The 14,762-nt window shown below is 45.7% G+C and overlaps 1 protein-coding gene across 1 annotated transcript in view; it reads right to left on the reverse strand.

Annotated features, from left to right (window-relative positions):
* The window catches only part of LOC123491192 (speckle-type POZ protein), an 85,932-nt gene that overhangs the window by 14,747 nt on the left and 56,423 nt on the right, over nt 1–14,762 (reverse strand). Inside the window, exon 7 of the mRNA XM_045221086.1 lies at nt 1,744–1,921. Coding sequence (XP_045077021.1) covers nt 1,744–1,921 — 178 coding nt within the window. The remainder of the gene's footprint in view (nt 1–1,743; nt 1,922–14,762) is intronic.

The following is a 14,762-nucleotide window of genomic DNA, read 5'->3' on the forward strand; positions in this document are numbered from 1 at the left end:
CTTTGCCTGTTTGATGGTTCGTCGGAGGTCATAGCGGGGATTTCTTATAAGCGTCCGGGTTAGAGTCCCGTTCCTTGAAAGCGGCAGCTCTACCCTTTAGCTCAGTGCGGATGTTTCCTGTAATCCATGGCTTCTGGTTGGGGTATGTACGTACGGTCACTGTGGGGACGACATCATCGATGCACTTATTGATGAAGCCAGTGACTGATGTGGTGTACTCCTCAATGCTGTCTGAAGAATCCCGGAACATGTTCCAGTCTGTGCTAGCAAAACAGTCCTGTAGCTTAGCATCTGCGTCATCTGACCACTTTTTTTATTAACCGAATCACTAGTGCTTCCTGCTTCAGTTTTTGCTTATAAGCAGGAATCAGGAGGATAGAGTTATGGTCAGATTTGCCAAATGGAGGGCGAGGGAGAGCTTTGTATGCGTCTCTGTGTGTGGAGTAAAGGTGGTCTAGAGTTTTTTTCCCTCTGGTTGCACATTTAACATGCTGGTAGAAATTAGGTAGAACGGATTTAAGTTTCCCTGCATTAAAGTCCCGGCCACTAGGAGCGCTGCATCTGGATGAGCGTTTTCCTGTTGATTAATGGCCTTGTACAACTCATTCAGTGCAATCTTAATGCCAGCATTGGTTTGTGGTGGTAAATAGACAGCTATGAAAAATATAGATGAAAACTCTCTTGGTAAATAGTGTGGTCTACAGCTTATCATAAGATACTCTACCTCAGGCGAGCAAAACCTCGAGACTTCCTTAGTATTTGATTTTGTGCACCAGCTGTTGTTTACAAATATACAGAGACCGCCACCCCCTTGTCTTACCAGAGTCAGACGTTCTGTCCTGCCGATGTAGCGTATAGCCTGCTAGCTGAATGTTATCATTGTTGTCGTTCAGCCACGACTCCGTGAAACATAAGATATTACAGTTTTTAATGTCCCGTTGGTAGGATAACCGTAATCTTAAATCGTCCATTTTATTCTCAAAAGCTTGAACGTTGGCTAATAGGATTGATGGAAGAGGCAGTTTACTCGCTGCGCCGTCGGATCCTTACAAGGCACCGGATCTGCGTCCGCGATATCTCCGTCTCTTCCTCACGCGAATGACGGGGATCTGGGCCTTGTCGGGTGTCTGTAGGATATCCTCCGCGGCCGCCTCGTTGAAGAAAAATCTTCGTCCAATGCGAGGTGAGTAATCGCTGTCCTGATATCCAGAAGCTCTTTTTGGTTATAAGAGACGATGGCAGAAACATTATGTACAAAATAAATTACAAATAACGCGGAAAAACACACATAATAGTACAATTGGTTAGAGGGCTGTAAAACGGCAGCCATCTTCTCCGGCGCTGTTCTATCGAGCTAGGCTACAACGGACTAATATTCAAATTGGAGTTGATGACAATGCAATACATAAAAGACCGTAATTAAACAACTACATATTTTGCCATGGAGCACGTTCTGATTGGTAATTGAGGGGTCAAGCCTCAACACACCCATAACTTGTTTATTCATCAAAGTCCAGACCTTTTGCTCCACCGCCAGCTACTGCGCCCATAATTCTGGTTGTGAAAATTGCAAAAATATTTCTGACACCCCCCGAACCTGCAGCACTAATGTTTAACATTGCGTTAGGTTTGTTAAAATAGAGCCCATAGTCTGTGTTTCTGTCATTGATCTGTCAATACCTGTAAGAAGTCGGTTGGTCGGGTGTTCAGTGTGGTGTGTGTGCGTGACAATAGTAGTCTTACCTGCCAGGATGGCTTTGTGTGCCTGGAACTCCTGCCCCGCCACACACAGGGAGCAGTCAGTGAAGCGGGAGTGTTCCCACAGCCCTCCCAGCTCATCAGCCAGCCTGCAGTCCGGCACCTTCACCATGTTCATAGTGTTCTGACCTGAGATGTTCACAGAGTCCTGCACCACACTCACCTACAGGGAGGGAGAGATAGATGGAGAGATTGAGAGAGAGAGAGAGAGAGAGAGAGACAGACAGAGAGCGAGACAGAGGGACAGAGACAGGGAAGATCAGTCAGTCAGTCTACTCACACTGTATACATCACAGTAACCAACAGACAGAAACATCAGTGAATTAGACCGTCTATCACCTTACACTTATGCAAACAATGGACAGAGACCTTCTACCTGACAAAACAGACAACACACACAATCAAATCATATACAGGAAGACCAGCCATGAACAGATTATCTCTGCCACACTAATCAATACATCAACTGTTAAATAAAGCTACCATGCAAAGACACACCTCCAATAATTAACTGTGTGCTCTACTCATTTACCACATCCACTCACAAACAAGACAACACAGGGACTTGACTCAGTCTATTACTTATTAGTGTGTGTATGTGTGTATATATATATATATATATATATATATATACACATATACAGTATCTCACAAAAGTGAGTACACCCCTCACATTTTTGTAAATATTTGAGTATATCTTTTAATGTGACAACACTGAAGAAATGACACTTTGCTACAATGTAAAGTAGTGAGTGTACAGCTTGTATAACAGTGTAAATTTGCTGTCCCCTCAAAATAACTCAACACAGCCATTAATGTCTAAACCACTGGCAACAAAAGTGAGTACACCCCTAAGTGAAAATGTCCAAATTGGGCCCAATTAGCCATTTTCCTCCCGGTGTCATGTGACTGCGTTAGTGTTACAAGGTCTCAGGTGTGAATGGGGAGCAGGTGTGTTAAATTTGGTGTCATCGCTCTCACACTCCCTCATACTGGTCACTGGAAGTTCATGGCACCTCATGGCAAAGAACTCTGAGGATCTGAAAAAAAGAATTGTTGCTCTACATAAAGATGGCCTGGGCTATAAGAAGATTGCCAAGACCCTGAAACTGAGCTGCAGCACGGTGGCCAAGACCATACAGCGGTTTAACAGGACAGGTTCCACTCAGAACAGGCCTCGCCATGGTCGACCAAAGAAGTTGAGTGCACGTGCTCAGTGTCATATCCAGAGGTTGTCTTTGGGAAATAGACTTATGAGTGCTGCCAGCATTGCTGCAGAGGTTGAAGGGGTGGGGGGTCAGCCTGTCAGTGCTCAGACCATACGCCGCACACTGCATCAAATTGGTCTGCATGGCTGTCGTCCCAGAAGGAAGCCTCTTCTAAAGATGATGCACAAGAAAGCCAGCAAACAGTTTGCTGAAGACAAGCAGACTAAGGACATGGATTACTGGAACCATGTCCTGTGGTCTGATGAGACCAAGATAAACGTATTTGGTTCAGATGGTGTCAAGCGTGTGTGGCGGCAACCAGGTGAGGAGTACAAAGACAAGTGTGTCTTGCCTACAGTCAAGCATGGTGGTGGGAGTGTCATGGTCTGGGGCTGCATGAGTGCTGCCGGCACTGGGGAGCTACAGTTCATTGAGGGAACCATGAATGCCAACATGTACTGTGACATACTGAAGCAGACCATGATCCCCTCCCTTCGGAGACTGGGCCGCAGAGTAGTATTCCAACATGATAACGACCCCAAACACACCTCCAAGACGACCACTGCCTTGCTAAAGAAGCTGAGGGTAAAGGTGATGGACTGGCCAAGCATGTCTCCAGACCTAAACCCTATTGAGCATCTGTGGGGCATCCTCAAACGGAAGGTGGAGGAGTGCAAGGTCTCTAACATCCACCAGCTCTGTGATGTCATCATGGAGGAGTGGAAGAGGACTCCAGTGGCAACCTGTGAAGCTCTGGTGAACTCCATGCCCAAGAGGGTTAAGGCAGTGCTGGAAAATGATGGTGGCCACACAAAATATTGACACTTTGGGCCCAATTTGGACATAATGGCTGTGTGTTGTGTTATTTTGAGGGGACAGCAAATTTACACTGTTATACAAGCTGTACACTCACTACTTTACATTGTAGCAAAGTGTCATTTCTTCAGTGTTGTCACATGAAAAGATATACTCAAATATTTACAAAAATGTGAGGGGTGTACTCACTTTTGTGAGATACTGTATATATACACTCCATGTTGACTTAGCCACCTGTTCAAGACAACATCGACAATACTAATTTATCTCACTACAGGACAGCGAGCGCGCCACACACACAGTCTTGTACAACTAACACCAAATTCCGTCCCATTCAAAATCCTATTTTCCCTCCTAACCCTAACACTAATTCTAACCTTAACCCTAAACCCCCTAGAAATAGCATTTGACCTTGAAGGGACTAACAAAATGTCCCCACTTTTTGTTTGTTTACTATTCTTGTGGGGAGTTCTGGTCCCCACAAGTATAGTTAAACACGTCCACACACACACACACGTCCACAGATGTCCACACACACTCCTCTGAGGTTATCAGCAACCTTTGAAACCACAGAAGTAAAGAACCAAACATCACCCAACAATTTCCAAGAAGAATTCAAACATTTTCAAGCACCATTCCTTTGAAAAAGGTTTAAGACACAAACTGTTCCCAGAAAAATATGTTTCAATGCCACTGAAACTGTTCCCAGAAAAAGCTGTGTCATGGCCACTGAAACTCCCAAATGCATCCCAGTAAGGTGACCTTGCTACTGGGCTGTTCAGACAGGGAGGGATGGAGGCTGCCCCCCATGAAAAATACCCTCCCAGTTCCACCCACTGTCCCCCTCTCTATCTGTTCATCTCTGTCCCTCTGTCTGCCCGTCCCTCTGTCTGCCCGTCCCTCTGTCTGCCCGTCCCTCTGTCTGCCCGTCCCTCTGTCTGCCCGTCTAACTCAGGCAGAGACGAAAGGGGAGAAAAACACACAATGAAAAAGTGTGTGGCAAGCAGGAAATTGAATGTCAAGGACCCTTGTTTGCTCCTGATGGAGGTGTAAGTGTTAGCCTGGAGGGAGAGAAAGAGGGAGGGAGGGTTAGACAGAGGGATGGAGAGAGATAGAGAATAAAAGACCGGGAGATAAAAGGCAGGACAGGGTGACAGACAGATAGAGAGAAATAATAGGACGGTATAGGATCCTAAGGAGGAAATAGACTTTCATAAACACAAGCTCATTTCCTGTGATGACATTACAGGGGCACAGTACAAAGAAAATGGTGCTGTTGAGAGGAGGAGGGCATTGTGGCCATGTGTATTGCGTATCACCGTGTGTGTGGGTGTGTGGCACAGGCTGGTGGCACAGGCTGGTCCCCACAGCTGGCTCCATAAATCACACTCCAGGGGGACTTCAGTATGAATGACGTACATCCATCTCCCCACACACACACACACACACACACACACATTCACTCAAGAGTACACTCGCAAGGCACTCATAAGACACTGATTAGCAACAAGGACTGGGAGAGAGGGACATGTGTGTCGGGGAGATGAAGATTGAGATGGAGAGAGAGAGGAGAAAGAAGAGAGGCAGATTAAAGGAGGTAAACTGGAGACTGAGTAAGAGGGAGGGAACAGGTAAGTCAACACAGGCAGCACTGTGTCTGTTGAGATGCACTCTGTATGGCTGCGTCTCAAATAGCGCCCTATTCCTTATATAGTGCTCAACTTTTGACTGCAGGGAATAGGGTGCCAATTGGGCCGCACCCATTATCTACAGTAGTAAATGCAGATGGGCGTTTCAGTTTCAGGTGTGTCTGTAGGTATATATAGACCAATAAGCATGGCCATGCACTCAGCCGCTGTATGGCACGGCTAGCCACGCTAGGCTAATCACACTGGCTAACCTGGCCCATTATTCCACCAACTAAACACTATGCTGTAGCTCTGCAGCTAGCTCCTGACTATTTACACACACCGACTGAACTACTCTGTCTTCACCTCACTGTCGTGTTCTCCTGTCATCTTCATCATCAGCATGTTCAACAATCATCATCACCACCATCATCCTCCTCGTCAGCTAGGCCGTATATTACTGTATCATTATGGTGGCGATGTTCATTAATGGCCTTAACCCCTGACCTGCTGGTTTCATTATTAATGACTCACAGCAGCCCTCTTGATCTCTGCAGACAAGCCAGTTGCTATGGAATCTCAGAGCCCAGAAGATTAATTAATTTATGCATCAGTCTCTTTTACCCGTCTATGTGTCAGTTTATAGATTTACAGTACCTCATGCGTGAAATAGTCCTGAAAAAATCATCAAATCAAATAAAGTTAATTAAGTTATGGAACATTTGTTTTTTCCCTCCAGTGTCTCCACTTTTCTCTAATCAATCCAGAGCATACTGGGTCACATACACACCCACGCACACGCACACACACACACAAACCCAAGCGCATACACTCGCACGCACACCTTTCCTCAGTTCTGCCTTAATAGGTGTGTGATCTTTTAAACTTGTCGTCTGAACCCCCGAGCGCAGAACTCATCAGCAGCTTTTTATACTGCATGACTGGCCCTCCCTCCGCTCTCTCTCCAGCCGCTCTCCACTCAACCAGAGTAAACAGCGCTGCTCAAGACACACATCAACTATATTGAATACACAGACACATGCACACACTATCTATATAAACACACTTTCCTCAGAGGTATCAGCAAACCCCAAAATAAGGCCACACACATCTAAAAGCCCACACTCACACATTAAACCAAATGACTTCAATCTAGGTGCTTAACTGGGGAAAAACATACCAGTCAACCCTGTTGGCAACCCATTAAAGCTTCATAGTGGATGAGCCAAATTATTCCCCTACTTTATTAGATAGTGAGTGACAGTTACCACTACTGATGAGTATTCCATTGAGTCCGTGGAGACACCATTCACACCAGGGTACTGGACTAGATCTACAGCTGGTATTTCAGCAGACCAGCCTGCACCTGCACCCGTCTGCCACAGAGGTTTTTGAGTGGATCGACAGAGACAGGGGCAGAGGCATATTTCATGCATGATTTGAAGTCAAGCTGGTGAACGACGCGCACGAGAGAGAGAGAGCGGACCCAAGCCACAGCAGCCAGTTTCCCATTGTTTCGGAGCCAAGAGTTGCTGTTGTCTCGCCGGCCTTGTTCTTCCACAGAGACAAACAACTGTCTGGCTGGCAGAGAGCAGTGCAGACAGACAGACGCAGACACAGACAGACGGATGTAGGCAAACAGGCAGGCCAACCATTCAGGTCCCTTTAAACTAGTTGTGTTTTCTCTGCTGGAAGATCACAGAGACACTAAACTGATAGCTTTGAGACTCAGAGGCCCGATTTAACGGCGCTTGAAGGAAACAATCTGGAGGAGCGAGGGAGAAAATTACTTGCTGCTTCATTTTTTATGAGAAGAACTAAAAGGGCTTTTTGATTGGGTTTAAAGAACTGTTGATGTTGTTGTGTCAAGGTGTAACTTGTTCTCAACCGAATGAGGTGGCCTAGAAACTAGGGTTGGGCGGTATACCATATACATTTTGAAATACCCTCATATGATTTGCTAATACCGTTTTAAGCTAATTTAAATAAATACCTGCAGTCAACTTGTGCACTAGGTAATAGATAAAGCAGATTGCATTCATCATTTCGACTGTTACATTATTTTTCATTATGAAGCTTACCAGTACTAGTTTCCAAAAACAGCTGTTTGAGCCAGTCACGTTTGTTTGTTTACAAAGCGAACAAAGCAAAACGAGCAAAACGGGAGCTTCTTGATGCGAGTCACTCCTGCAGCGCAACTGAAGTGAGGTGATCAAGTTACACTTGTCTGAAATTCACTACTAATGTTTGCCAGCTATACATCTTGTAACTATTAAGTAAATTATCTAAGATGTGCCAAATACATTCTCTCCAGCTAAGTTTTGCTAACTTGCTAAGTGGCTAACGTTAGCTTGAAAGATAAAGCTTCTTGGTAACAACAGAAGAGACAATCCCCTCCTGGATTAAGATCCCTGCTGTCTGATATTTGTTTTGTGCGTTTTGAGATACTTGCAGACCTGTATGAGCTGGGTTGTCTGTCTTAGCGCTCGTTAGCATTTACTTAACATCCGCTATTCTGGTAAGTTAGGTTTTTTGCAGGTTTTTTACGTTTTGAAACCAAAACTGTGCCCCTTATCTGCACTACCGGTAAGACTGTCTATCCTGGGAAGGCACAAGCACGGTATGAAGTTATGCAAATCTGGATACTGCCAAACCCTACTAGAAACAGATACACGTGAAGTCAAAAGGTGAGAGGCTGGGGGCACAGCGCCATGGTGAAAACCCAGTAGATGAAGATCAACATGAAACGAAGGCACTTTTCTCCTTTCTCACCTTCTCTCCATCTATCACTAATCATCTATCCATCTCAGTTACTGTGTCTCTAACCCTCTTTCTTTCTCTCAACGGTCATCCTACTTTTCTTCTCACTTATTCTTTCTGTCACCAACTCCTTTCTACGCCATTTTCCCCTCGCTCTCTACCTACTCCAAACTAGGCTTGGGCTGTATATCGTATATATAGTATACCGGGGTATTTGGAAAAAGCCACGGGATGGTTTTTTAATACCGGCAAAAAGTGTTTCAATAAATTGGAATATTTGTAGCTACTATTTAAGTTGTTACCTGCAGACAACTTGTGCAATACCTTAGGAGATAAAGCAGATTGCTTTCTTCATTTCACCTGTCACATTTTAAATTATGAGGCTTACCATAGTTCCCAAAAACAGTTGCGCCAGTCATGGGTTTGTTTATAAATTGCACAACGGGAGAAAGCGAGCTGGTGAGTCCATAGCGTTCTATATCTATCTGCGAGTCTCTGTTGTGCAGTGCACATGAGGTGATGAAGTTAGATATCTTAGTATGGCTTTCTGCCAGAAGTCAAAGAGTTCTGGATGAGTTCTGTACAGCTGCCATTTTCCCCTGTGCTTCCTACTAGTGTTTTTTTCTCCTCCGTTCTTCTCCCATCTGGTCCATGTACACATGCTGCTCTTCCTTCAGAAAAGCATGCATCAAAACTTTGTTCATTTGCACAATTTATCTTGTCCACTTTCGCTTGTAAATGTCCACACTGACCGAAAATGACATTCGGTAGCTACTAGCTATGCTTGTATAACTTTATGAGCTTGGGTTGCAAGTCTTTGCAATTAGTTTGTGCTAATTTTGTTAGCATTCTGGTAATGTGTTTTTAGCACCCCCTTGTGTGCTATGCCGGAAATACCGTAAATCCCAGTATGAGAGAAGGACGATATGACAATATGAAAATCTGGATACCACCCAAACCTACTCCAAACCCTGTTACTTACATCTTCTCTCAAACCATTTCCACCCTTTTCTTATACTCATCTTCCATCCATCCCATTCTTTCTCTGTCTATCCTTCCTAACGAAGTCTCTCACTTTGTGTCTCAGTCTCACTGAGCCTCTACACATCTCCCCCCTCTCTCCGTCTCAGTTTTGGGGAGGTGTGTGAGGCGAGAGAGGGAGGTGTGTAGGTAGGTGGGGGGCAGCTGGAGCATCTGCAGCAGTCTACTCTGACAGCAGCGCGGCATATGGCAGGGCCCTGTGAAGGATGGGCGCTGTCACCCGGCAAAGTGCTTACCCACAGACAGCCAGGAGAAAGAAGGGGGAGAGCAAGAGCGAGCGAGAGAGAGGAGCTCAGCTCAAACACCAGGAGTAAGAGGAGGAAACAGCTGAACATCAGCACCCACCTCATTTATTCACACACACACTCATCCCTCCATCCCTGGGAGGAGACGGTGGAGAGGAAGGGAGGGGAGAGGATACGGAGGAGTGAGAGAAAGATAGATAGAAAGCTCTTTGGATGCAAAGAAGCTGTAGGGTGGTTAGGATGAGACTAGAAGCACTATTGTATCTTCACTGTTATGAAGTGAGTTATGCTGGGGTAGAATGAGAAAACCCTTCAGTGGTTCATTCACTCTCCCTGAGGTAACAGAGTGGGTGAAAAAGACGGAGGCTCCCTGAAACAAGCCAATCATGTCCACCAGCCGATGCTCTCTGACACTACCTCTGGCTGCCTAAAGGTGGACCACTGACTTACCAATTTAGGATGACTGACAGATAGATGGGTATCCAAAAAACACCTCTGTTGGACTGTCTGAATAGACCTAGCCACACTTAACAGTAAACAAAACCCCTTAGGCAGAGACACAAAGTAAGTTTTATGAGTAAGTTCTCCAACTGTAACGTATGTAAGGGGTGGTAAACTACGGTCCTTGAGAGCTACTGGTGTGCAGGTTTTGCTCCATCCCAGCTTGTTTTGGAAAAAAAGCCTGCATACACAGTTCTCCAGGACTGGAGCTAGAGATCCATACAGTACACTGCTTTAAAACTAGAACCATACAGTGTATTTAAACTGTGACCTTAGTGAGGTTACTATGAGCCCTGTCAAAGATAAGATAGGAGGAGAGAGAGGAGAGGAGAGGAGAGGAGAGGGAGAGGAGAGGAGAGAGGAGAGGAGAGGGAGAGGAGAGGAGAGAGAGGAGAGGAGAGGGAGAGGAGAGGAGAGAGGAGAGGAGAGGAGAGGAGAGGAGAGGAGAGGAGAGAGAGAGAGAGAAGAGAGAGAGAGAGAGAGAGAGAGAGAGAGAGAGAGAGAGAGAGAGAGAGAGAGAGAGAGAGAGAGAGAGAGAGAGAGAGAGAGAAAGTCATTTACCAGGGTGTCTCATTAGAGAAGAGGTGAGGAAAGTAAAGAAACACTTCTCCTCCAGATACCAACCCATTAATCTGTCTGCCTCCACATTTCTCCTAAACTTATATCCATCCAATTCTGCCCATCATCTCCCCTTTTCCTGTCATCCACATTTCCTTTTCTCTCGCTCTGTCTCTCCTCCTCTGCCCCCTCCCCTCCTGCCACCTCCTGTTCTCTCTCCTCCTCTGAAGGGACCTCTCCTTTCCTTCACTCCTCCTCTCAGAGCGCCTCTTATGACAGCCAGCACAGAACCTTTAATGGGAACTATCTTCTCATTAAATACCTGCAGGTGTCTGGAGCTTTGGCAGAGACGGAGAGAGGGGGAGGGAGGGAGGGAGATCTTTTTATATATATACATATAGAGAGAGAGAAGAAAAAGAAGAAAGATGGTTAGAAAGGATGGCAAGGTTTGTTCTGGCCCTTTCCTACATGACACACAGCCACAGACCCCTGGTGCGGTGTTTAAATAACTAATGCCTAAGGAGCAGACAGATAGACAGAGGGGTTAGAGTAGGGCCTTCAGCTGGCACCTATTCACACTGGTACATGTCTCCTCTCCACCACACACCCTGTTCTACATCCATACATCTCTGCCTGAGGGGAGAAGATGAGAGGGGCCAGGGGAGGGAGAGAGGATAGGAGAGGGAAGGGGGCCACAGGAGAGGATAAGAGATGGAGAACAAATGCCAGGAGAGAGGGAAGACATGAGGGATGGCATGGAGCAGAGAGGGAAGAGATGTGTGCTGGGCTCTGGGGCGATTCCACTCTCTCAGAGGCAGGACGGGACCATCTGGCCATGAGCGAGAGACAGAGAGATAACGAGAGAGAGAGATAAAGAGAGAGAGAGAGAGAGAGAGAAAGAGAGAGACAGAGAGCGAGGTCGAGAGCGCAGCCATTTAGTCATTTACCAGGGTGTCTCATTAGAGAAGTGTGGAAAATAAAGAAACACCACTTCTCCAGATACCAACCCATTAATCTGTCTGCCTGAATCCACATTTCTCCTAAACTTATATGCATCCAATTCTGCCCATCAGCTCCCCTTTTTCCTGTCATCCACATTTCCTTTTCTCTCGCTCCGTCTCTCCTCCTCCGCCCCCTCCCCTCCTGCCACCTCCTGTTCTCTATCCTCCTCTGAAGGGACCTCTCCTTTCCTTCACTCCTCCTCTCAGAGCACCTCTTATGAGAGCCAGCACAGAACCTTTAATGGGAACTATCTTCTCATTAAATACCTACAGGTAGAGGAGAGGGAGAGACGTAAAAGAGGGGAGGCGTAGAGCAGAGGAAGGGAGAGGAGGGAGCAGAGGAGGAAAATAGAGAGAAGGGAGAGGAGCAAAGCAAGGAGAGAGGGAAGAGATGAGGGGTGGCATTGAGAAGAGAGCCAAGAGAAGATGGAAGAGCACTGGGCTCTGGGGAGTTCCCTCTCTCTCAGAAGCAGGACAGGACCATGTGGCCAAGAGAGCGAGAGAAAGCGGAGAGAGAGGGAGAGAGCGAAGAGAGCGAGAGAGAGGGAAGGAGAGAGAGAGGGAAGGAGAGAGAGAGGGAAGGAGAAAGAGAGGGGGAGAGTGAGGGAAGGAGAGAGAGAGAGACCGAGAGAAAGAAAGAAAGAAAGGAGAGGTTTTAAGTTTTAATGTCACGTGCACAAGTACAGTGAAATCCCTTTCTTGCAAGCTCCAAACCCAACAATGCAGTAATCAATATCAATGTAGCACTAAAAATAACATAAGGTAGAACAAAAACACAAGAAATAAAAATAAAGAAGAACACAAGAAAGTAAGAAGCTACAGTGAGGGAAAAAACTATTTGATCCCCTGCTGATTTTGTACGTTTGCCCACTGACAAAGAAATGATCAGTCTATAATTTTAATGGTAGGTTTATTTGAACAGTGAGAGACAGAATAACAACAACAAAATCCAGAAAAACGCATGTCAGAAATGTTAGAAATTGATTTGCATTTTAATGAGGGAAATAAGTATTTGACCCCCTCTCAATCAGAAAGATTTCTGGCTCCCAGGTGTCTTTTATACAGGTAATGAGCTGAGATTAGGAGCACACTCTTAAAGGGAGTGCTCCTAATCTCAGCTTGTTCCCTGTATAAAAGACACCTGTCCACAGAAGCAATCAATCAATCAGATTCCAAACTCTCCACCATGGCCAAGACCAAAGAGCTCTCCAAGGATGTCAGGGACAAGATTGTAGACCTACACAAGGCTGGAATGGGCTACAAGACCATCGCCAAGCAGCTTGGTGAGAAGGTGACAACAGTTGGTGCGATTATTCGCAAATGGAAGAAACACAAAAGACCTGTCAATCTCCCTCGGCCTGGGGCTCCATGCAAGATCTCACCTCGTGGAGTTGCAATGATCATGAGAACGGTGAGGAATCAGCCCAGACCTACACGGGAGGATCTTGTCAATGATCTCAAGGCAGCTGGGACCATAGTCACTAAGAAAACAATTGGTAACACACTACGCCGTGAAGGACTGAAATCCTGTAGCGCCCGCAAGGTCCCCCTAATCAAGAAAGCACATATACAGGCCCGTCTGAAGTTTGCCAATGAACATCTGAATGATTCAGAGGAGAACTGGGTGAAAGTGTTGTGGTCAGATGAGACCAAAATTGAGTTCTTTGACATCAACTCAACTCGCTGTGTTTGGAGGAGGAGGAATGCTGCCTATGACCCCAACACCACCATCCCCACCGTCAAACATGGAGGTGGAAACATTATGCTTTGGGGGTGTTTTTCTGCCATGGGGACAGGACAACTTCACTGCATCAAAGGGACGATGGACGGGGCCATGTACCGTCAAATGTTGGGTGAGAACCTCCTTCCCTCAGCCAGGGCATTGAAAATGGGTCGTAAATGGGTATTCCAGCATGACAATGACCCAAAACACACGGCCAAGGCAACAAAGGAGTGGCTCAAGAAGAAGCACATTAAGGTCCTGGAGTGGCCTAGCCAGTCTCCAGACCTTAATCCCATAGAAAATCTGTGGAGGGAGCTGAAGGTTCGAGTTGCCAAACGTCAGGCTCGAAACCTTAATGACTTGGAGAAGATCTGCAAAGAGGAGTGGGACAAAATCCCTCCTGAGATGTGTGCAAACCTGGTGGCCAACTACAAGAAACGTCTGACCTCTGTGATTGCCAACAAGGGTTTTGCCACCAAGTACTAAGTCATGTTTTGCAGAGGGGTCAAATACTTATTTCCCTCATTAAAATGCAAATCAATTTAGAACATTTGTGACATTCGTTTTTCTGGATTTTTTTGTTGTTATTTTGTCTCTCACTGTTCAAATAAACCTACCATTACAATTATAGACGGATCATGACTTTGTTAGTGGGCAAACGTACAAAATCAGCAGGGGATCAAATACCTTTTTCCCTCACTGTATATACAAGGTCAGTTCCAACACCATATATACAATGTGCAGGTATACTGGAGTGATAGAGGCATGTACAGTGCATTCGGAAAGTGTTCAGACCCTTTGACTTTTTCCACATTGTTACATTACAGCCTTATTCTAAAATTGATTAAATTGTTTTTTCCCCTACTCAATCTACACACAATACCCCATAATGACAAAGCAAAAATAGGTTTTCATTAAAAAATTAAAAAACGGAAATATCACATTTACATAAGTATTCAGATCCTTTACTCAGTACTTTGTTGAAGCACCTTTGGCAGCGATTACAGCCTCAAGTCTTCTTGGGTATGATGCTAGAAGCTTGGCACACCTGTATTTGGGGAATGTCTCCATTCTTCTCTGCAGATCCACTCAAGTTCTGTCAGGTTGGATGGGGAGCGTCGCTGCACAGCTATTTTCAGGTCTCTCCAGAGATGTTCGATCAGGTTCAAGTCCGGGCTCTGGCTGGGCCACTCAAGGATATTCAGAGACTTGTCCCAAAGCCACTCCTGCGTTGTCTTGGTATGCTTAGGGTCGTTGTCCTATTGGAAGGTGAACCTTTGCCCCAATCTGAGGTCCTGAGCACTCTGTAACTGAGTGTGGCGTGAGATCGCTTGTAGGCAGGGAGCCTAGGGCGACAGAGGATGACACAGTGTGTATATAAATGTTGAGTCAAAGTTTTTTTCAGATTATTTAATTTTTGAGAGCTGTGTTTTGTGGTAACCCAAGCCCGCCAGCATACATCCTTGTTGTACTATTTTAATATTGATTGTAATAAAATAAAAATAAAATGTTGGAAAGAGTAC

Source organism: Coregonus clupeaformis, chromosome 7, assembly GCF_020615455.1.
Source record: "Coregonus clupeaformis isolate EN_2021a chromosome 7, ASM2061545v1, whole genome shotgun sequence".
Classification (NCBI taxonomy): domain Eukaryota; kingdom Metazoa; phylum Chordata; class Actinopteri; order Salmoniformes; family Salmonidae; genus Coregonus; species Coregonus clupeaformis.